The sequence below is a fragment of the Trachemys scripta genome, chromosome 2 (assembly GCF_013100865.1).
Source record: "Trachemys scripta elegans isolate TJP31775 chromosome 2, CAS_Tse_1.0, whole genome shotgun sequence".
Lineage (NCBI taxonomy): Eukaryota > Metazoa > Chordata > Testudines > Emydidae > Trachemys > Trachemys scripta.
The window spans coordinates 185,843,409-185,868,576 of NC_048299.1; the positions used below are offsets into that span (position 1 = coordinate 185,843,409).

Genomic DNA, 25,168 nt, shown 5'->3' on the forward strand with positions numbered 1-25,168 from the left:
CTTCCCTTTTGCTATACTATATATATAAATGCTTGATCCTGCCCTAAAATACCCACAGGACTATTGTGAAAACATGGAAGAATCTGTGTGTTTGAGGGACTTGGGATTCATGGCATCTGTAAATAAATACATAAGATGAAAGGCAGTGGAGAATCAGATCTGTATTTTTTTCTCTGTAATGATGTAGTATGAATGATGGTCTTTGTGTGTTAAATAACCCTAGCACAATTTTAAACAAGTTACTAATGCAGGTTAGGCAGTTAAAAATGTTTATTCAATTGTTTCAGAAGCCCAAATGAGGGAGAACACAAAGGGCCAGGTTCAGCATCTAGTCTTATCTATAGTTATGGGTTACTTTAACCAATCACCCACTCCAAAGTGAGGGTTTACACCTCCCTTAATCTGTGACAGTTCAGCCCCAAGACTGACTACAGCAGAAAGGTTAGGAATGGAAGGGGGATCCCCTGGTGTACAACAGGGACAACACCCTGCTCTTTTTATAATAGTTACTTTAGCTAGCCAATCACACAACAATACACACATTGTGATCTGGTAAAGGAGAGAGAGAGAGAGAGACACCAACACAGAATACAAAGTATTTGCATTATTCACACCATGCATTGTGGAAAAACCCATAACATTACTCATCATTCTCACCAGTGTCATCATCCTGCATCACACAGGCCGGGATACACCTTTTATGATGTGTTACACTGATGCCCACTGGTGTTCATACATATTTATGAAGATTTTTACCCCTTTTCCTTATTTGAACTTCCATACCCCAGTATTTCTGGGATGCCCTGTTTTCCATTGGCTAACTTGTTAGTTCCCCTTATGCTCATTAGCATTAACATCACCTTATCACCATAGTAAAAGGCAGTAGCCTTAAGGAAGTCTCTCACATTTCACCCTGGCTACCAACAGTCATCTTGTGGTGTCCACTGATCTTTCCTACACATTATTATCCAAACTCAGTAGTTCTTTTCAAACATTAGTATATTGCAAACATAGACAGAAGCTTGGCACGTTTATTATTAACACTTATGCTTACTTATCTTTATCCTATAGCTAATTTAGCCTAAAGCCTATTTTGGCAAAGCTAAATATTTTACGAGCCTGAGTCCTATAGGTCCTGTGTTACAGCATTAATTAATACTTATATTTCCTCACTATATCCTAAATACACCTGATATCTTGTGTCCTTGGCTACAAGCACTAGTGTAAAATGGCTGTAACACCACAGCTGAATTTGACCCAAAGAACAGAATTTTTTTATACAAAATGTTGGAAGCAGTTGCAGCATTTTATAATATAATATATGGAGCTATACTTATCTCATAGAGCTGGAAGGAACCCTAAAGGATCATCAAGTCCAGCCCTCTGCCTTCAGTAGCAGGACCAAATACTGATTTTGCACCAGATCCCTAAGTGGCCCCCCCAAGGATTGAACTCACAACCCTGGGTTTAGCAGGCCAATGCTCAAAGATGTGCCTTTCACTCCACTGACATGGATACAACATGCTACACCATACAGCTCTCAGGTAACCTAACCTCTTGATGAGAGGCAACATGAATTGAAAGAGGAAAGAACCACATAGATTACATGATCCCTGAAAGTATTGGAATTTAAAACATTTTTGGTACATGGAATAATATTCCTGGTTTGGGGGAGGTTTTGGATCCTGGTTGTTTTGTCTAATCCAGTCTTATCCAGGCATTTATATCACAGTCATTGCCACAATACCTGATTCTCTTCCTAAAATGACACTGTTTCCAGCTGAGATGGACAAAGCTGGTGCAAGATAAGACATTGATAGTTGAAGAGAAGAACAAGGCAAATTGTACATCTAAAACATCTAGGCTGGTGTGAGAGGGCAAGGTCCTGTCCCTGTCTTCTGCTCTATCTACACATACTATTCAGAGATCTTCAGTTGTTAAACATCACTGTGTAGTTTATTTACATTGCTCTTCCCACCACCTCACTGATGCATACACCACATCATTTACAGCTTCAGTTTCTCCTCAGCCATCTGCCAAAGAGAGGGAAGAGGTCTTTCCACCCAGAGATCCTTCTTGGTTCTGGCTCTCTGACTCTGACCCTCTCCTCCAGCACTGCCTTCCTGTGCTTTCTTCTACCCTCTGTGTTAATAGACTAATTAGCTCTTTAATTCTCCCCAGCCCATTCTAATCTGCTAATTAGGCGCAGTCAGGTGTGTGTGTGGGGAATTAATTGGTGTTTAAGTGATCAGAGTGCAGGCTCAGGTTTGGTTCCCAGCACTCTGTCACAGGTGGAATCCATAAAAGAGCAAAAGGGAATAAGGAAAACAAAACGGGTTTGGGGTCACATGGGCAACTATACCTACGGAACATCTGCAAGCAAGTGAAATACAACCAGAGTAGGCCATGATCTAGTATAAATCCCATCATCCTCATGACATACAAATATGACAAAGTTTTTCCATTTATACACTTTTCTTGTTCAAAAGAATGAATGATTTCCAGTTTCCCCTGCAGCCCCAGAAGCTACATGCATTCTGAAATGAATTCTTTATATTATAGCATCTGTCTCACTGTGGTCTGCAATATAAACAAACAGCACAGAATGCAGTGAAAATTTAGTTAACAGCCTGCAACATTTTATTTTTGATTAGTGGCATGAATGAGGAAAATACATTTTGGTTTCACTGCTAGACCTAGCACTCAGCAGGAAAATTACATGTCTGAAGGATATGTTCAAATGTATGCCAAACCTTGTGATGTTTTCAGATTACTCAACTTCGCCACAGGAAATCAGAAAGAAATATTTATATGCTTCAATGTATTTTTGAACTGCAGGCCAGTGGGGTTTGCAAGTTTTTTGAGCTTCCAGCAGAAATAGTAGATTTGTTTGTGCTGAGTGGAAGATAACTGAAACCATATCACATTTTCAAAGACAAGTCCCACAACTTTCATGCTAATGACATTAAAAAATATAGTAGGTGATGAGATCAATGAAGTGGCTTTTTCAGCCATAATGAACCAACTGCACAGTTCATTAATTTGGGTCTGAGTGGTGGGTCTTATTTATTTATTCTTTTTAAAATCAGATACTGAATTGTGTGCTCATGAAAATGAAGACTAAGGGCCCAATCCTGCTATGGGGTGAGCAAAGTCAATTCCTATTGAAGTCAATGGGAGAGGTGTGTTCTCAGCACCTACCAACTGGGTCCTAATGATCCTGGCTTGAGCCAGTGGGTAGGCACCATGCCAGGCTTTTCCACACAGTTCTGCCAAGGCATCTCACTTATGACCCTCAAACTCTCGGGCTATTCCAAGCCTTAACTGTGCCAAAATGCATGGTGGTTTTGTGATGTGCCCAAATGGAGATGAAGATGAGACCAAGAATGTTTTCATTGTGTCCTCTCCAACTTTTCAACAATTTAATTGGACATGAATTGATACATTTATCCTAGGTTTATTTTTATTATTCTTTATGGCATTTGCTTTGACTTGGGACCTTCTGTTTAATTTTCATCATGCTTATTTCTCAATCATAATATGACAAAGACATTGCTTCCTCTAGGAATATATTCTGTGTAAGATTTGCAATGTGACATAATCCTATTTCTATATTTTAATATATACAGGAAACAAAAGTTTTCTGCTTCAGAGTCTATAACTTTTGAAGGATGCTGAAGGAATATTGCTATAATAGTGCATAACTGGCTGGATAACCGTACTCAGAGAGTAGTTATTAATGGTTCCCAATCCTGCTGGAAAGGTATAACAAATGGGGTTCCGCAGGGGTCTGTTCTGGGACCGGCTCTGTTCAATATCTTCATCAACAATTTAGATATTGGCATAGAAAGTACGCTTATTAAGTTTGCAGATGATACCAAACTGGGAGGGATTGCAACTGCTTTGGAGGACAGGATCATAATTCAAAATGATCTGGACAAATTGGAGAAATGGTCTGAGGTAAACAGGATGCAGTTTAACAAAGACAAATGCAAAGTGCTCCACTAGGAAGGAAAAATAAGTTTCACACATACAGAATGGGAAGAGACTGTCTAGGAAGGAGTATGGCAGAAAGGGATCTAGGGGTTATAGTGGACCACAAGCTAAATATGAGTAAACAGTGTGATGCTGTTGCAAAAAAAGCAAACATGATTCTGGGATGCATTAACAGGTGTGTTGTGAGCAAGACACGAGAAGTCATTCTTCCGCTCTACTCTGTGCTGATTAGGCCTCAACTGGAGTATTGTGTCCAGTTCTGGGCACTGCATTTCAAGAAAGACGTGGAGAAATTGGAGCAGGTCCAGAGAAGAGCAACAAGAATGATTAAAGGTCTTGAGAACATGACCTATGAAGGAAGGCTGAAAGAATTGGGTTTGTTTAGTTTGGAAAAGAGAAGACTGAGAGGGGACATGATAGCAGTTTTCAGGTATCTGAAAGAGTATCATAAGGAGGAGGGAGAAAACTCATTCACCTTAGCCTCTAAGGATAGAACAAGAAGCAATGGGCTTAAACTGCAGCAAGGGCGGTTTAGGTTGGACATTAGGAAAAAGTTCCTCACTGTCAGCGTGGTTAAACACTGGAATAAATTGCCTAGGGAGATTGTGGAATCTCCATCTCTGGAGATATTTAAGAGTAGGTTAGATAAATGTCTATCAGGGATGGTCTAGACAGTATTTAGTTCTGCCATGAGGGCAGGGGATTGGACTCGATGACCTCTCGAGGTCCCTTCCTGTCCTAGAATCTATGAATCTACAGTGCATGGATACAAATGGATTCATATTATACAGGATGAATATTACTCTTAAAAAGTAAAGATGGGCTCAGATCAATATCCCCCATCTGAATTTTGGTGAAGTTTTAATCCAGATCTGAAATTTGCAGTTATATCCTCATCAATATAATGGCCTTTTATCCAAACACTTGGAAACGTTTGGCTCCATACCTGAGCCACAACTTTCTAGCTCTGATCCCATTCTGCTCAAAAGGTCCCCAGTGTTAGTACACATTGTAACTACAATGCTACATAGACATCATTATTCTTGTGGTGCTTAGTTACCAATAAGGTCCAAAGTCCTGAAGTCCTTTCATGCATAAAACTCCCTCTAAAGTCAATCGGATTTTTGTATCTTCAAGAGCTGCAAAGTTAGGTGAAATATACTACTCCACTGACGGAGTGCTCCATGGAAATCTCCTGGAAGGTATCCTTACAAAGCTTTGTTCCTGTGGGTTTCACCACATTATGAAGGAAGGGGTGTTGTGGTACCAAATGTAGCTTTCATTTGCTGTCAGCAGAGATGTTTTTGGGAGGAGCACCCAAAAAGATAAAGAGAAAATTGCCAGCTATTTGTAACAGATTTCTAACTGTATTAGTTTTTTTCCAATCTTGTTTAACCTTTTCCTCCTGCATTAATGTTTCCAGTGTTGTCATAAATCTTGTGGTCCCAAACTGGCAGAGCAATAACTTTAGTCATATGGGTTTGAGGTTGAAGGATCAGACCTTGAGTGAACATGACGTGAGCCATCCTGGGTTCCTTGCACATTCCAAACTCCCACTGATTTCAGATGTTTCGAGTGCAAAAGGAATGCAGGTTCAAGCCCCAAAAAGTCTGTTTCCCCTTCCCAAGTCACAAAATCTACATCAGGAATCACTCAAGTGTGTTTCAGAACCAGGGTTAAAAAGGAATGATATAATACTTTACAAACATTAACTAATTATACTCCTTGGAAGTACCATAGGCCCATAAGGGCTGTTATCCTCACGCTACACATGGAGATACGGACACACACACAGCTTGAGATTCACGTTTTCAAAAGCAGTCTCCAATTTTTTGTGGTGCCTCAGCTACTGGATGCCCATCTTGAGACCGGTAGGAGTCACAAGCTAGCCACATAAACACTGGGCACACACTGAGAGACAGCTTCTGAAAAATTGTGTCTCAGAGTGAGAACTAGGATTAAAAATCCAGAGCTGCTGGCTCCCGGCCCATTGCTCACACTACTCACATCACTAATTCCCATAAAATCACATTGTGCCTCCAGCATTTAAAATCAAGTCTATCTTTCAGTATGATGGGAAAAAAACATATTATGGTGCCTGGGTGTGGTGCTGTGTCAGCATGTAGATGTGGAAAGATAGGGAGGAAGATAGAGGGAAAAGGTCAATAAAACAGTAAAAATAGAAATCATGGCTAGTTCTAGTGTTTCAGCCCCAGGGGCTCTTTCAGGATGAAATACAGTACTTTTGTTTTCTTTTTCTTATTTCCCCCCTCCCCCTGCCAGCCTCAAGAAGGCTTCAGGGCTAAGGTGTCATCTGTAACCTTTTCCTCTCTCCATATTTTTTATGTCTGTCACACACTTTTTAAAAGATTCCTTCAAGCCCTGCTGCATCCTGCAAGGGGACTGCTCATGAAATGAGGTACAATTCCATAAGAGTGAGGGCAAAAGAATCTGGTCCTGTCTTCAGTGTCATATCTCATAGTGGGCCAGATTCAGATGCTCTTGCTATGCTGAGTTGCACCTTATTCTACGAAAGTGATGGGCTTACCCAAAGAGTAAATAATTACTTAACTGGATGTGGGAGAGAGGGAAGAACTGAGCCCAGTGTTTGGAGTATGGGCCAGACTGTGCCCAGCCCTGACTGCCTGCCCAGGAGTGGGGACAGGATGCAAGGATCCTCTTTCTCATCCTACCCAGCACAGAGGCCAATCATAACCGCAGTCCTTGCTCTCACTGAATGAAGGTAGCCCACACAGTAACACCAGCCTCTCACACAAGGCAGAGAGGGGTCCACACCTCACTACACCAGCCACTAATGGAGCTGTCACTTTTTTGGTGAGAGAGAGGATAACCACACCCTGCCCTCTCTAGAAAAGTGCACCAGTGCCTATGCCCCAGATATCCCACTGAGCTGGGGAGGCTACACACTGCTTCCAACGAAGTCACTATCCCAATACCCCTGTGTGCTTAAAACCACAGCTGAGCTCTTAGATTGTTGACTCTTTGGGGGCAGGGACCTGTTTGTTTTGTTTGTGAGAGTGCATTAGCGGGTGCAATGCAAATACTACAAGTCCCCAGGGTGTGTGTGTGTGTTTGGGGGAGGGAGGGTAACATTCAGTGCTTAAAGTGTGTGTGTGTGTTTGGGGGAGGGAGGGTAACATTCAGTGCTTAAAGTGTGTGTGTGTGTGTGGGGGGGGTCACAAGGGATCACAGACCCAGCAAAACATCACATGAAATGAAATAAAACCCAGCCAAGGTCGCTGAGGGGTGCACTTTAAGCACTGTTTGACCAAAGCTGCTATTCCCAGCTTGTGACAGGCTCCCCCAAACTTCGTTCAGACCACTTTCAGCGGCACACGTGCTCTTGCATTTGTAAGTGGGCACTTGGGTTGTTTTTGCTGTTTCCCCCTGTGGGTAGTAAACCTCAGAGGGACTCAAACAGCATAAATTATTCTTCAATAATCAACTTTTGTCCCCCTTTCGCTAGAGACGCTTCATGCAGATGGGCCATCCATCTTCGGCTGTCTCTTAAAAGTGTCAAGCCGCCACCAGCATTAAAAAGATTCACAGAGCCGCTCTAATCCAGGCTTCAAACCCCCTTTTATTCTTGTGTGTGAAACTTCGGGAGAAGGGGGGGGGGAGGGGGAAGCTGCCTAGTAACTCCAGTAGGAGGGTTGGTTGACACAGGACACAGCAGACAAAAGAGGCGGAACTACGTGGCTTCAGTTCAAAAGGAGAGCTCAGGCTTCTTGCAAAAGCATCAGTCCGTGCAAGGGACAGAGTGGGAGTAACTTCCATGCAGTGCAGGGCTCCCATCACAGAGAGCCCAGTTAGGAGCTCGCACCGCGGGGATGACACACGCGAGCACTTTGTCATTTGCCAGCCACTGCCCATGGACGAGGCAGATCGGGCCACTGAGCGAGTAACGTCCGGGGGCGAGGGGGTTATTTGCTTTCTTGCAATGGCTCCAGTGACAGATCCGAACAAGTGGGAGCGACGCTGATCTCCATGGAGCCCCCTCCTGCCTCTGGCTGCTGCACCGGCTGCAGTGTGTGAAGCCGCCCCAGCCAGGACGGACCATGAGGGGCGTCTTCGGCTTCAAGCGGCTGAGGCTGAAGATCTGGAGGAGATGCACGCTCCTGTTCTTCCTCTGCTGGGCTGCCTGCTGGCTGCTGGGCAGCACGTTCCTCTTCCTTGTCCACAGGAGCGTCTTCTCCGAGCGCTGCACGGACGAGAAAAGCCACGGGATCCTGGCGAGGCTGGTATGTCCCCGCGCGCTTGCAGAGTGAGGCTGGCATGGCAAGTACCAGGTCAGCAGCACAGCGAGTGACACGCCGCGGTCAGCGCCAGGGCCCTAGGAGGCCACTTTGCTCATTGATCCCCCTGCACAGTCGGTGTGATCCCCCCCACCCACATATCCCCTTTAAGACCGCTGAGTCTGTTTCCATTTCTCTCTCATTGAATTGGAGAAGCGGGGGGAGAATGGAGCCCACGGACGATGCCTCAGTTCTTGCACTCAGGGGTTTAAAAAGGCAACGCGTAAAACGTCCCGAGTTTTTAATGACTATTTTTAAACTCATAGTATTTCCTTGCCATTATGATATTTGAATGTCTTCATTTTACTTGGTGCAAAATATGGTCCAAGAATCGTTCTTTGCAATACAGAGTATTGGGAACCAATGAATGTTTGATGCAACGATACTAGGTCCGTGAATGTGCTAATGGGAAAGGCGAGTACCTCTGGTTGATGGAGTAATCTTAAGGGAGAGAGCAAAGCAGCTGAAAAAGGGAATTGGGCTGAAGAGCTACCACTTGCAAAGGCTTTACAATGCTGACTGCATTTTACTCCTTCTACCCAGCAGGGTAATGTCAATTCAACAAGACAGAGCACTTAATTGGTTGGACTAAAATATTTCTAAAGCATCTTCTAATGGATTTTAAAAGATAGGGGAGTAAAGGTTCTGGGAGTTAAAACATCTGCAGACCATATTCAGCTCTTGGTTGATACTGTAAAACAAGGTAGCCCAGTCCTTTAGGTTAGCTGATCCAAGATGCTGTTGTCTGAGATATGTGCAGCTATACTTCTGAAATATTTTAGAAGGGGTCTTCAACATTTCACATGCATTCAAATATAAGATGATTTCTCGACAAGCTTTTTAGGCAGAGATCACATTCGGTTCAAAAATCATCTTCAGGCTATGGTACACCACCTTTGTTTTTTTTTTTTTTTTCCTTAAAATATTTATTTAAAAAAAAATCAAGAAAGCATGTGAGACTATTCAGTCAAATGTGGTGATTTGAAATTCTGTAGAGAAGAAATGTGGAGCAGTATGGATTAAAATTAAAAGCCTGGGTCTTTTTTGTAAAGGCTTGGGTTAAGTGGAAAAAAATCCAAATGGAAATTAAATAATCTATTATAGTAGCAAGCAATTTATGATCATAAATTTTCCTACCTTCTAGATAATTAAGGAAGACTAATTATACACAGCAGCCTTGCCAACTTATTTAATAGCTACATTCACATTTCCCTCCCAGGGCCTGAGCCCTGAGATTTCAGGGATGGGCCATTTGGACACTTGTCTCTGCCAGTGTTTCACCAGACACCAGTGTGAACTTAAGTAACCACATAGCAAAGAGGTGTCTCCAGTCCATTGGCTGAACTTGATGGGAGCATTTCCCCAGCTAAGACGTGAAAAAGGATCATCATTGTCCATAAGCAATGGCTCTAATTGAACCAAAAAGGAACAGCTTCCTGGGGGAGCCAGTAGGAACTGAGCTCACCTTCTGTTAGCTGGGAGTTACTCTGTGTACATGTTCTAAGCACCACACTTGGTTTCACTGTTATAGGCAATACAATTCAGCTACAGAATAACCATTTTGTGAGCAGAGATCCTCCTTTCATGAAAACTCACTTTCCCAGACTTCCATCCCATCCTTTTTCTGAAGCATGGGACATGTTTGGTGATATGGAAAATATAATATGAGGACAGTGTTTTCAGTGGGCAACAAGATGAAAGTGACCTGTTGTAATCCAATGGGCGAGGATACTTGGTTACGTTCCTTTCTGTTTTGTAGTGGTGCTTTTTAGTTTCTCTCTCAGGGTGAAATTCATATCTGTGTAGAGGGCAAGCACAAGAAATGCACATCATTTCAGTAGGGTGTAGGTGGTGCATATCTTTTAAATATCACCCTGAAGTGTAGGACTTTTTATTTATTACTACTGATCTCCCATTCATTACCTGCACCCTGACCCCCACCATTACCCTGATTACTCTACAGCACTTTCCAGTTGGTTTCTGTGCTCCTTGTAGGACTTCTCTGATTTTGGAGTCTTCCATAAACTTGCTCACAGTAGAATTTACACCAGGAAAGACAGGAGGCTTCAGACCTGATCTACACACAAAGTTGCACTCATGTAACAGAAAGTATGATTTTAAACCAAATTAGTTAAATTGGTGCAAAACTGTGTGGACTCTTTTACACTAATTTAAACCTGGCTTGGGTAACTTTGCAGGTGCTAGTTAAACTGATATAGCCAGTTTTAATCAGATATAAATAAACCCAGGTCATAGGAGGGGTTGAACTTTTTTAACTAAAATTGTTTTAGTTACTGATTTAAGTTAAAGTGCTGCAACTTCTGTACGTGGACAAGCCCTCTAAAATTGCAGAGAGGTACCTGGCATTTTTTTGGTCTGTTTGATATGGTTTTAGTTTAATTTGGCAAAAAGCCTCTGGAAACCCTAATTCCTGAAGCTGATCTACAATTTGCAGGAAATGTCACTATTCAAAGTCTGACATGTATTTCACCACTGTGACATTAGCAGCTCCCCAATCCACTACGGACCATGGTTTAAGAAACACCGTGAAAGCTCAATAAAGAAGAATCAAATTGGAGAATGCATGACTGGCAGATGTTAGGTTAATAGGCACAGATCAACAATTCAGTTGCACAGAAAGTATAGACTTAGAGATATTCCTTCCCCATTATAGAATGGATTCATCTCCCATGTTTGGGGGTTGTAGATGTGGCTGTATATTTTGCATAGTCACGTTCTTATGAAATACCAGTAAGAATGATACAGCAACTACAGCAGATACTGGAAAGCATCCTATGTTTTTCCATGTCTTACTGCTGGTTTTCTAGGTGTGAGCTCTTCTAGACCTCAATTGAATCCATGCATGAGACTCTTGCGGATGCATGGAGCCCTGTTGAAGTCAATGTGGCGCCAGGCAGGATGCGTGGATCTGATTGCAGGACTGGGACCTATAGTTTCCTAATAGTAGTACTGTACGTGTTAGGCTGTGATCTTCACATTCAGGAAGCAAAGCTCTTTGATCAGCTAATACTAAGGCTCCTTACAAAAAATAAATAAATAAAATAAAAGGACTTTGGTGTGTTACCCTCCTTCTAGGAGTTGTTTAAAGATAAGATCGCAGATTGTAGGAATTATTAAACTACTTCAACAGAGAAAAAGTAAGTTTCTTACTTGTAAGAGAGAATGATGACTTGTTATTAGATACCTCAAAAATGAGGCCAGAATTCCAAAATTGCACATGCACTTCTGGAGTCACCAAAGTTATGTGCACGTGGACTGCAATGTATGTGTCCATCCTGATTTGCATGCATATACAAAAACAACAAGGAGTCTGGTGGCACCTGTCCTTCTAATGTCACAAGAATCACTGGCTACTATGTAGTATAATAACCAGTTCATCACCTCTTCATTCAGCCTTGCACCACTACTGGACTTAAAATTCCATCCTGCCACTAATACCCAAAGTCCCCAGTTGACAATGTTACCAGTTCACTGTTATTCCCTGTGCTAACTGGGGAATGTTTACACAAGAAAAATAAAATACCAATTTTGGTGAGTGTTTAAAAATATATATATATATATATTATATTTAACTTTCAACCTCGTCTAGCATCACCCCGGTGCACACCTCAGATACTATTTTAAGAAAATAACAGCACTCGAATGTTATGATCATGTTTCCTGTACACAGAACAAATAGTAACAAGTTAGGTTGGGGTCAGGCAGTCTTTACAACTATTAAACAGTTGGAAGTGTCAATTTACTTGTTTAAACAAAAGTTCAAATGCCAGAAAGCAATGAGGGCAACTGATGTTAACAAGCCACCTCCCAGCTGTTTGGCTTCCTTCATCAACACAAACTATTCTCCCTCCACCCCACATCTGTGATCATCTTGTCCAATGATCCACCCCAACAGTCTCTGCAGTTGCACTTCTGGAAGTTCTGAATGGACGCAAAAGTATGTAAGCTGCCTATATGTCTAGAAGTGGAGGAATGGAAACAATTATGTGGGGGAGGTATCCTTTTAGTTCTTTCATGCATTTGTAATGACCACACAATGATCAAGAAGCAATTTCCCTGGGTTTTTTAAATCAAGATTACCCAAAGTGCATTAAAATTACCTAAGGATATCTGATATGTACGTCCATACATTTTAAAGCATGTTAATTTGCCTGACAGACCTTAACTGAAGAAGCCTTTCTGGCTTACAGAATGAATAAATATATTTATATTTATATATTTTAAAAAACCTGCATATTCTGGGCTCCATAGACTGTATCTGCTGCTGTCACCTATCTTATATTACTGGGGGAAGAAACCCTTTTTCATATTGGGTAGTAACTCAGTTTACAAATAGTCCCATTGACTTTGATGGGATTTCACATGGAATAAGGTCTTCACATGAAATTTACAGTAAAAGAGACAGAGCAGTATAAGAAGCTGTAAAAGCCCCAGATCCAGTTGGAGGAGAATTCCCCAGTGCAGGAACTGAGGATGCTAGCCACAGGCCATCTTCTGAGTACCCCAGTCCCTCATGAGCCCTGAAGCAGAGGTTATTTGGGAGCGTGGCTGGGCTGGGAGGGGCAGATTGGGGGTAGGGCAGAGGCACATAGTGCTGTGGAGATTCTGGGCAATGCTGCCACCCATAAGGAGAAGAGGACAGACTGCCGTAACTCAGATAGGGCTATGTAAATTATCCTGGGGTGTTGACAAAGGTATCAAAATCTGACGCATAGATATTAGAGATGGCAAACACCTAGTGTAGTAGGTCTTCCATGCTAGCCCTTTACCTGGCCAGAGAAAAAACAGTCCCTCTACTGTCATAAGAATCACTCCTTTGAAGTGATCTCCAGGCACATTTGAAAAATCACAGCCTTACCTTAGAGTCTAAATATGGTGTTTGTCACACTGTAACTGAGATGACCCTTGCTCCTTTTCTCCCTGAAATACTCCTATACTATTCTTCTGCTGTGAACTGTTTTCTTCCTTTGCTCTAGTGTCTTGACTACAGCAAAGGAGCCCTGACTGGCGACCTTTGTGAAGACTTGTGTGTGGCACAGAAGCTGGTGTACAAACAGTGCCTTTACTATGACAGAGGTAAGAAGGTCATCCAGGCGGACTGGAAAGGCCAGCCAGTCATCTTGAAATCCAAAAAGGAAATCTTCTCTAGCTACCAGCGCCTCAGATTGCTTGATGAAGTGGAAACACAGGATGTTCCTGAGACAGAGCTTCTGCTGATGGTAGCTTTGGAGGTCAAAAATGTCCTGGGTCTGGAATTATCTAACAACACCATGGGACCCTTATGGACTAGGAGGAGAGATCTGCATTGGAAAGCACAAGTGGCCAGCATGTGGTCCTTACTCCAGCAGGAAGAATATATCTACTTCAGTCTACTGCAGGACTTCAGCAAACATGTCCTACGAGTCATCGGCTCCTGTGGCCACTTCTATGCTGTGGAGTATCTCACAGCCGGACATGCCTGGCACAAAACTATTTTTCCTTTGGAGGATGCAGTTGGTCCCTCCTTCACTGGCACTAAACGCAAGGTGAAGGCAATAACTGACATTGCACTCAGCTTCCTAGATATGGTGAATCATTTTGATAATGATTTCTCTCACCGGCTTCACCTGTGCGATATCAAACCAGAGAATTTTGCTATCAGAAATGATCTCACGGTAAGTTAGTACTTTGGTTGTGTTGTCACAGTTTAAGATCAAGTTCTGAACTGAAAAGAGCGTATGAAAAAAATGCCACCCCTAGACATCAGAGCTGCTTCCTGAGTGCATTGAGAAGCTAGTCACATATTTTAGTGCTAAAAAGCTACTTATTTGTTACTATTTCCTGCAAACCTCAAACTGGCAAAGAGAGAGAGTTGAGTTCTGTTCTTTCTTGTGCATTATGAAAAGAACTGTTTACTTAATTGTAATTAATTACACCTGTGCAACCCCAACAGGCTTGCTCAGGTGTTACTGAGGACACCACTTGAAGGAAGTGACTTTGCAGAGCTGTCACAGGGGGCAGAATCAGTCCCACAGAAACTATTGCTGGGGGTGATGCTCAGAAAGGCAAGAACTCAGTTTGAATTTCAAGAAAAGGCTTGAGTTTGCAGGACTGAGACTTAGAGAAAAACATCTTTTGTGCTTTTACCCTGAGCACATTAGATCTGGAAACAATTGAAAAGCAATAGATCTGGAACCGCATGACGCCATTCTTGCAGAGTCACCTTTCAACTTTTCAGTGTAGAGCTGTTCTTTAAGACTGAAGGATTATATATGTTTAGAATGTAGTGGTATTGTTAACCACATTTCTGGACATATTTTGCATTCATTCTGCTTGCAGAAATTCAATTGATTTCAGTGGAAATTGAGTGCATACACTCAAGACACTGTATATACATAGTGTCTTCAAACCATGCATGCAGTTTCCAGTGAGATCAATGGAATTTCTGCACTCATATGAATGTAGAATACTTACAGAAATATGACTGCTAATATCAATACTTACCAAGCATCCATATAACACTTACATCTTCAAACTGCTGTACAAATATTACCTAAGCCTATAGCTGTTGAAAGCAATTTGAGTGCTTTCCCCTCACCCTTCAATTAGCTTTTATTGTTTATTCAGGTGCAATATGGGAATTGAGTAGGGAATAGTTGGAGAATTTCAGAGAAAAGCTAAAAATATCCCATAACTTCAGCAGAGGAAGACACAATAGAGATTCCTCAGGATAGGTTTTGCCTACCATCTTTTTAGTCAGATGCAGCATGAATGCTACACGTGCTATCATTGGACCTGACTGAGCATACATGGTCAGTTTTGGTATCTGCTCAGGGGACAAGAGATTTCACCAAGGAGGAGTGAAAGAATATTGAGAACTTTTCATTACAAGACCTTTTAGTGAAAGACGGTTCTCCCTGATTCCTTCCTACCATCTGTCAGAGAAAAACAAGTCCTCACTGAGTTTGAAGCAGCAAGCAACAGAGGCAGCTTTATTTTCGAGCAGTTGCAAATGCATGGGAGAGTACACAGGGGCAGGTCTCAGTAAGATAAACAATTAAGGCAAACTTTTATATCTTTCCTCGCATACATTAATGAGCAACAGCTGCATTTTGTGATATGTATTTCTTCCTGATATCTCACTTTTCTCATTAATTTCTGCTACAGTCTACATTCCATTCTTATCTAACACAAGGTCAAGGGGTCAAGAGATTTCAGGGTCAAAACAGTATCTCTTACTGTCTGTTCCCATTCGCTTTCTTGCTTTCTACTCACCTAGGCCTTCAAGTCTCGTGTTATTAGAGTCAGTGTCAGCCTGACTTTGTTAGCTCGACTTTTGCTCTATTCCTAGAGACTAAGATCTCTATGTTCAAATTCCCTTTATCCCTTTCTCCACTTCCACACTTCTAGGTGTCCACAATCCCAGGACTCTCCCTCTGGAAGAGGAGAGTTGGACATGGCACTTTCTGGAGCCTGGCAATGTCAATCAGTATTGGTTAGTGGAATTCTCTAAAAAGTAACGTTGTGAGAAAGTGAGGGTAACTTGATGCCACCTTTGCACTCCCTTTCCGAGCTATCCCAGGATTCAAGATCTGGCCCATTAAGTGGAGGGACTTGTCAAAGTTGAAACTGTAAATCAGAAAAAGGTTTTGGGTCTGGACTTGCAAGTTTTTAGTAATGAGATTATCTGTTACACAAGCGATCTGAACAAAACCGATGTCTCTTTGTGAGAGTAATGACAACTCCCAGGAGTAAGGGGTTGGATAAACTAATCTTAGATATCCTTTTATGTTCTAATTATTCTCTGGATATTATAAGCAAATCATTTTGCTTATAGGTTAGACAAACACCTGTCAGGGATGGTCTAGATAATACTTAGACCTGCCATGAGTGCAGGGGACTGGACTAGATGGCCTCTCCAGGTCCTTTCCATTCCTATGATTTTATGATTCATCTTTTATCTTGTCATTTCTTGCATTTTATAATATAATAATAATATTAAAAAGAAGACTATAAGAACGCCCCTCCATCCCCATCCAACTGAAAACAAATGATGCTGCTAGTGTACAGAAAAACACATCTAGGGCAAAACTGTCCTGCCTCTGGATTCATTTCCAGAATAACCAGCTAGATCCTCAGCGCTCACTCTAGCCTCCTTATGCTGCTCCTCCAATGCATAGCAGCTGGAAAGCTGCCCTAATAGAATAGCTAGGGAAATTTTCAGCTGGCACAGAGATGCTGAAGCCATCTCTTTGCCATCCCCTTGGTATAGGGAACATGTTGTGGGGAAATGGAAGGGGGAATGGAGCATGTGGCAGTCCCGTGATGCTTGCCACCATACCAGCACCTGGGAGGCCACTACAAGCCAGCATAGGCTACAACAGCTCTGAGGCAGCTTTAATTTATGCCAGGGGACAAACTGGCTCCTGACTTCCCTCAGGACCCGGAGGGCCATTGCTCTGGGTCCTGCATCAAGCACGGTTTGGCCAGACATGAGGATCTGGCCCACTTCACATGTGAACAAAAATAACAATGTTTTTCCAATAGAATTTAAGAGTGAAACTACAGCCGGGACAAGGCACTACCAACACTAAGAAAGTAGACATATTTCTGATATTTACCTGCATGAACTTGTGAAATTCCCCAGGGTACATCACTCTTATCAAGCTTTCTAAGAAGCTTAAAGATACTTGGAGTTTAAAAGGTGTATTTAGTTTCTCCAAGATCTGAGCTCCCCTCATGGGAAAAAAATTGCAAAAATTAGGCCCTATCCTTGACTTTGGTTTGGAAAGTCCATTTGGCCTTTTGCCAGGTGCATACATCTAAAATTCCTGGGGTCATTCCAGCTGTCATTCAACCACACATTTCAGCTCTGCTGCTATTTGGGAGGCTTAGTTCTATAATTAAAGCTCTCCACAGAGTAATTGCAAATAGCTGTGCTTTGTCCATTTTCCAGACATTTCCATCTATACCAATTTACTTCATCTGTAACAGGTGGGCTTCTCTGAGTGAAGGTTTACATTGTTAGATGTTAAGGTTTAATGTAACTCACAGCATTCACAGCACTGAGGTGAGACTATTTTCACTTCACTGCCCACACTGTACGTGCCATAGCAAACAGCTGTGATCACATAGATGGCTTTCCTTCTCCCCTTCTTTATTTTTGTAATTTTTAAGTAAAAGGGGTTATATGGACAATCCTGGAGACTAAAATATTCTACCTACATGACAGTTATGAATCAAACACCTGCAGAAGCAGTGCGGTCCTTTTTGCATTGCACGTCCAATATTTCTTAAGCCTGAACTAGAGCAGTGATTCTCAACCGAGGGTCCGGGGCCCCCTGGGGGGCCATGAGCAAGTTTCAGGGGGGCTGCCAAGCAGGGCTGGCATTAGACTTGCTGGGTCTCAGGACAGAAAGCTAAAGCCCCACTGCAAGGGGCTGAAGTCGAATCCTGAGCAACTTAGCTTTGTGGGGCCCCCTGTGGCGTGCGGCACCGGGCAATTGCCCTGCTTGCTACCCCCCAGTGCCGACTGGCTTTTATGTGCAGAAAAACAGTAGTTGTGGCACAGGTGGGCCTTGGAGTTTTTATAGCATGTTGGGGGGACCTCAGAAAGAAAAAGGTTGAGAACCCCTGCTCTAGAGGTCAGATGCTAGTTTAGGCTTCAGATCCATTTAGTCCTTATTTTCTCTGCTGACCATCAACTGGCTGTGGAACACTGATGGATATATTTCTAGATAAGCAGAGGGAGAACCATGAATGTCACTTGATGATATGAATGCCTATTCAAGGAGCAGGTATCCCCTGCATATCACAGAGCTCCCCTCTGCAAATAGCACATAGAAGAGGGAGTGACACTGGGTTATCATTACTGTAACTACTGTTAGCTAAGTGAAGTTGGGCCCACTCACCCCAGAGAGGAATTTTACTCATTGACTTTAAAATGTTTTTCTGTTAGCCAGATCTCTTATATATTGGCTGTTCTTGTTAAAAACAATTATATTTACAGGACTCTTGCTGCCCATCTGATAACAGAAAACTAGTTTATCACAGGTACTCATGTGACCCCAACAGTTTGGGAGCACCTCATAACCTTTAATGTATTTTCTCCTCACAACACCCCTGGGAGGTCAGGAAGTGCTATCATCTCATTTTAAATGGGGATTGAGGCGCAGACTGGCAAAGTGACTTGCCCAATGTCACAGAGGAAGTCTGTGGCAGAGCAGGGACTTGAACCCAAGTATTCCAAGGCTTAAGCCAGTACCCTATTAACCAGACTAGCCCTCCCATTTCCTTCTGATTCTAATTCTCTATTGTGAGGACACTAGAATCACATGGTCAGCAGCTGCTGCTTTTTGAGGGAACGATAGCAGCAACGTGACGCTGAACTAGGGTGACCATATTTTCCTATGCTGAATATGGGACACCTGGTAAAATTACTCGTGCTCAAGCAAGTTCAACGGCAATCAATCAGAATTATGCAGTACAAACATTCAAATTAACATCAAGTTGACTGAGCCCCTGTTAAAAAGAAATACTACGTAGTTGGATTCTTTATATTTACCTTCTTATCTTTAAGGCTTTAGGGTTCACACTAGGGATGTAAATACCATTTAAAAAGTTAATTATTTAAACAATTAAAAATATGTCATTTAAACGGTTAACTGATTAAGCAGCTGGGGCCAATCTCACCAGCTGGCGTGGCTGGGTCTGAGTCTGTTCTGGCTGGGGCCGCTCCGGCCGGGCAGTGCGACTGGGCCTGCTCCGACCAGTGCGGGGCCGCTGGGGCCGGCTGGCCCGGGGTTAATGATTAAGGTGAGTTAACTGGTAAGACTATTGCTTACCGGTTAACCTTTTACATCCCTAGTTCACACGGGGTGGGGTGACACATACACCCCTACCCCACACAGCCACACACAGGGAGAGGTGACACACACACACTCCCGTACACCTCTCTCTCATGGGGGGGTGATCAACGACCTGACTGTCCCTGCCCGGTGCTCTCCGCCCTCCATGCCTGGCTGGACCCCTGGGACGGACTTGCCTCTCCTGGTACCTGGCACCGTATCTCCTCAAGGCAACATGCGGGGGGGGGGAGGGAGAGAAGGAAGGGTCACATGCCCCTACTCCCCAGATTTCTGCCAGGGTTGACGCCAGAATGTGGCCAGCAGCAGCCTTTTGGCACTCTTCGGGAGGGAAAGGATCAGGGGTGGCTCCAGGCACCAGCGGAGCAAGTGCGTGCCGTGGGCGGCCTGCCGGTCACTGTGAGGGTGGCAGTCAGGTGGCTTTCAGTGGCATGCCTGCAGGAGGTCCGCCGGTCCCGTGGCTTTGGTAGCAATTCGGCGGCAGGGACGCCAATGGTGCGGCACCGGCGGACCTCCCGCAGGCATGCCGCCGAAAGCTGCAGGCCTGCCGTGCTTGGGGCGGCAAAAAACATAGAACCGCTCCTGGAAGGGATGGGAGCTGCTTCCAGCCACAAGGGAGGAGTGGGGAGAATGGATGACCTGGCCCGTGTCTTTGCAGAGCTCATCTCTTCTTCCCCCGCCCCCCCATGTGTCTGGAAGCAGCTTACCCCTTCCTGCCCGCACAGTGTCAAAAGGCAGCTAACACTTCCAGGCTGCTGCTAGTGGCCATTGACATAACCCAGTGTCCTCCTGTCCCCTAGCTACAGTGTGGGCAGGAAGGGGTTAAGTCCTAAGGATGCTTTGTGCACCTGGGCCCAGGGAACCTGACTGCAGGGGCTTCAGCGAACCTGGCCAGAGAGACGTGGCTCAGCAGGGGAGGGTGCCTAGGGGACGGAGCAGCCCTGCACTCCCTGGGGGCAGGACGCAGGTTGGGGGGTGTGTGTGAAGAGGGTACTAAGCCCCTGCCCCAGGGGCTGCTGTGGAGCTTGCAGGTTCTGGGCATGAACAGGCTGGAAATCACTTACCCCCCCACTACTGCAGAGCTTAGCTGAGGGGTGGAGAGGCTTCCCTGTGCCAATGCTGTGTGTGGCTTCAGCACAGGCAGGGCTTGGCTCCTCCTGGCCAGTACCCTGGGCCAGAGGGTCTTTGGCTTTCCCGGGGTGCCGGCCCAGCCAGAGTCCGTAGGGGAAGGAAGGAGCCTGCCGGCCAGGCTGTTGGTGAGATGAATATGCTCCGACCAGGCACTGGTTCTCTGCACAGTACTGTGAGCGGGACGTGCCCCACTGGGGGAGGGGGGTATGAAGGAGCAGCGGGGTTGGGAGGAATTGTGAAGGGGAAAAGCAAGGAGAGGAGAGTGAGAGGGGGAGCACGTAAAGGGCTGATGGGTGGGCAGCAGAGACAACACGTAACCGGCCGCCATCTGGTGCCTCCCCATGCTCACCAGCCACTGCAGCTTGCAGCACACAGCCAGTGCAAGCTGGAAATGGGATGGGGCCCTGCTGGCCGAGAGCTGGCATGCAGCAGAGGCTGCGCTGATAGACCAGTGGGGGAGCGGTTGGCCCCACGCACTGCATCTTCACCCCGCCACCAGCCTGTCACACCCTTCCCCATCATCGGCCACTGGACTCTTCCATGCACTGCTGGTGGACAGGTGGCTGGCAAGCAGGATCCGGCCAGCAGCAGGACCCACCAGTACTGATGCAGGGATGAAGGAAGACAGAAAATACAGGACAATTTGCCTGTTTTTAAGAAAAAGTCGGTACACTTGCAGGAGGGCTTAAATACAGGACTGTCCCTTTATAAACATGACATTTGGTCACCCTACACTGAACAGTTACATCCCAGTGCATGTGTTACTTTTGATGTGTTTATTTGATCACAGGTGGTCGCCATTGATGTGGATATGGCCTTTTTTGAACCTAAAATGAGGGACATCCTTGAACAGAATTGCACAGAAGATGAAGACTGTAATTTTTTCGATTGCTTTTCGAAGTGTGACCTGAGAATCAGAAAATGTGGAGCAGAGAGGGCCAACAACAACCTGCAAGTGAGTAGCTACAGATTTATTATGTGTACATTTCCCTTTTTAAAAAGACCAGTCAGAGGCAGCTAAAGAATAAAACATATGGCATGAACTAGAGCTGGGCGAGGTCTAGACAAGTATGTTTGATGTACATTCATCAAACCCAGTTTTCAAAAGTGGCTGCCTAAGTTACATGTATAAACCCATCTCTGTCCGTGCAAGCTGGCCCTAACATTCACCATTCCCTTTCTGCATGTGTAATGTCTACCTGCATGTAAGAAATGTGGGATTTATGGGCCCAGTTCTCTACAAATCTAAGCTGTGCACAGATCTAGTAGGGAGGGGGAGGCTCCAGGGCTCCAGCTTCTTGATTCAAGGGCAGCTGGCCCTGGAGCAGGGTGTTCTGCTCTAACTTACCCTGCTGACAACGCCAGCAGAGGATCAGGGCTAGCAGAGCTCAGCTGTGCTACATTCTTCCTGCCTGCTTTTCCCTTGTTGTGCTTGGAATGCAGCAGTGGGTGAAGTAACAGGGAGAATTCTCCACTGGGAATCTTTGGCTTGTTCAGGCCACTGCTCTTTATAACAGAACAAAGCAGCCTTGGAGAATCTAGGCCTTGGTCTCCACTTTAGGCAGCGTCTACTGGAAACTGGGCTGATTGTGGGCAGAGAAAAATTATTTATCTGCACAGTTTGTTTTGAAAGATAAGAGGAACTATGATGGGATCTACAGCATGTAGTGGTCTTGTACATTGTCGGTGCTCAATAACTAATAATAACAGAGGCTAGGTCTACACTACCCGCCTGAATCGGCGGGTAGAAATCGATCTCTCGGAGATCGAATTATTGCGTCTCGTCGGGACGCAACAATCGATCCTCGAATCGACGCTCTTACTCCACCAGCGGAGGTGCGAGTAAGCGCCGTTGACGGGGAGCCGCAGAGGTCGATTTTGCCGCTGTCCTCACAGCGGGGTATGTCGGCACCGATAGGTCAAAGTCAGCTACGCTATTCGCATAGTTGAATTTGCGTATCTTAAATCGACCCCCCCCCCCGTAGTGAAGACCTGTCCAGAGGCAAAATAGTAATACAAGACACCAATAAAGGCAGTCCCTATCCTGTGGAGTTTAGCAATCCCTGTTCAGTTTGCTATTAGGTCACAAGTGAAATGAGTTAGGTGTCCTCCACCTGATCCTTAGTGGACATTTGCCCATATCTTACATGACAAATCTACCAAATACAGCTCAGCTACACAGGAAGGCCCATGCTGGTAATGGATAGGTACAGTCAATGAGGGTTGAGTAGAATGGCCAGGGACAAGCTTGTAAAGTGCCTCGTGCACTATGCTTTGCTCTTATCAGTGTTAGAGACATTTTGAACTCAGCTGAAGCAATAGCTTGTACAGTTTACAATCACCAAGAGGCACAAGTGTCTTATTTGCAGCTCTGGAAAGACAATTTGCTCTTTTACCTTTTCACAGGTCATCTGTGACAAAATATTCCGTCACTGGTTTTCTCCAAATCTCAGGGGACACACAATTTCCTTCCCTCTGCAGTTGCAGTTGCAAAAGGCTGTTCATGAATGTGCCAAACCAGAGCCCAAGGACTTGACACAACACCAGCAAACGTCTCTGCATTCTCTGTCTGAGTTATACCATTTGCTGCAAGCCAGTCAAAGAGAACTTCAAAAAGCAGATGGTTAGCCTGGTGAAAACGAATGGTAACGATGATATATAATCATCATCATGGCCAGCAGTCTCTCTCTCTCTCTCTCTCTCTCTGCTCCTATCCATTGTATTATTTTTTACAGTGTATAGCTTATTTTTTTTACTATGAAAATGAAATTCATGATTGAAGATGCAGTGAATGTTATTAATCCCCTCTGAGGTGTGAAATTGTTTTACATTATATGGACACTATTCTTGCTTGGCTTTTTGAAGTCACATTGGCTCTCCGCAGTGACATTCTGCCATTGGTTGCCCATAGAGTTGTGGTCTCCTGCAGAAAAACATCCATCTGAGAGCTGACCCCAGGCTGATGAGATATTTATCTCTGGATGGTGCTTTGAAAATGAAAGGTGTAAATGCTTAGCAGAACTAATATTAATTTAAAAGAGAGGCACGAGGTGTCCTTTTATTTCACCGCAGAGTGCGGGACTGGTAGGCAGGGTTCAGGACAGAGAACTCTGCACAAACAGACAGCTTCTGCCAGTAGGGAAGACACATGGCTGCTTTTGTATAGACATCTGCTGCTGATGATCTCAAAGGCATTGCCTTTCTTTATTTTATGCAACTAGACCCCTAGCCGACACTGCTGAAAGAAAATACATCAAGATGCTTAGGGATTGTCTAAACAGAGAAATTTACCAACATAATCATAGTGGTAAAATTATACTGCTATAGTTATACTGGTATAACTCCTCATGTGAACACTCTTATTTCTTTTCTGGTTTAGTTTATCTCATTTTGGGAGAGGTAGATGGGACACTTTAGCAGGCCACAGTGTAGTGTATCATTTCCTTCCCTTCACAATCATGGAAGGGATTGTGGAAAAGAGCAGGGAATACTGATGGCTTTTATTTAGTACGTGCAAATTTTGGGGGGCTTTATGGTGATATTTTAGTAACAAAAGGAATTTTGCATGAGAAGTCATGATCTGCAGTCAATGGGACCAGTTATATGAACAGGGATTGCAGGATTAGGAATTTAATGCTGATTTCCAAAGTTCTCTAGCTGTCGAGAGTCTAACAGACAAGTTTAGAAGCTGTCTCAGTTTTGTACTGGTGCTATGCCTGTCTGCCATTGCTGGCAGATTATGGGACTGCATAAATGAGGCAGAATCCTTAAAAACAAACATTTCACATTTTTTACTAAAATATCATCAGATGGGACTCTCTAGTTTTGAATCTGGCAGTGCTGCGTTGGGAGCATATAATAGCACTTGGGGCTTGTCTATATGAACACTTTGAGGGCTGTTTATACTGAAAAGTTAAAGAGGCATTCCTGAGAGATGTAGTTAAGCTGACCTAACCCCCGGTGTAGGCAGGAAGAATTCTTTTGTCAACCTAGTTACTGCCTCTCGGGGAGGTGGATTATCTACAGTGATAGGAGAACCCTTCCCATCGCTGTTATGTCTACAATGAAGCATTACAATGGTGCAGCAGCTGTGCCACTGCAGCGTGTTAAGTGTAGACATACCCTTAATGCACAGCAGACTAATGTGGGATAGATGTACACCCCAGTATTTTTCCTCTTTGAAACTGCTTTACAAACATTAGTCTTCACAACAGCCCTGAAGCTTGCCAGCTGAACTATTTTATCCATAGGCCTTGTCTAGCTAGTAAATAAGTGTTCTTTTTAAATAGTGTTAGCTCACGTGATTTTAAACACCTCTTAGCACCTAAAAATGCATTAAGTGGTTAGGAGAAGTCTAGGATTCCTCATGACCAGCTAACATATTCATAAGGGTGTTAAATCATGTCTATACTAGGTGCTAAATCATGTAAATCCTAAGTAGTGTTTCAAATTATGTTAGGTTTTACACCAGAGAGAATGAGGTTAAAGAACTTGCCCAGGGCAAGGCCAGGGAATGGAGCCAGGATTAGAACTCAGAAATCCTTGGCTGGTAAAACTTTGCTTAATCCACAACTTTTTCTAAGAGATCAAACTGACATTTTAAAAAAAAATAATCCTCAGCTAAAGTAGGAAATGTACCAAAAAGCCCAGGCCCTGTCACAAAGCTGAGGTCACTCATGATGTCATTAGAAAATGCAATGAAACTGATTGAGGAGAAACAAAATCAAATAGGATGGACTCTGAAATCACTGAACTGAATCAAAGAGAGACAACTGCAAGACAAATGCATTAAAGATTGTGAGGTGGTCAGATCTTATGTAAAGGGGGCCAGACAAGTACTATAAATAGAAAGAAGGTGGA

General features: G+C 43.9%; 1 protein-coding gene across 1 annotated transcript; it reads left to right on the forward strand.

Annotated features, from left to right (window-relative positions):
* Positions 1-7,740: 7,740 nt before the first annotated feature.
* Positions 7,741-24,909, forward strand: DIPK1C (divergent protein kinase domain 1C). The gene is made up of 4 exons (XM_034762516.1): positions 7,741-8,258; positions 13,310-13,987; positions 21,099-21,263; positions 22,715-24,909. Exons 1-4 carry the CDS (start codon positions 8,076-8,078, stop codon positions 22,934-22,936), a joined length of 1,248 nt encoding a protein of 415 aa, XP_034618407.1. The 5' UTR covers positions 7,741-8,075; the 3' UTR covers positions 22,937-24,909.
* The last annotated feature ends 259 nt before the right edge of the window (positions 24,910-25,168 follow it).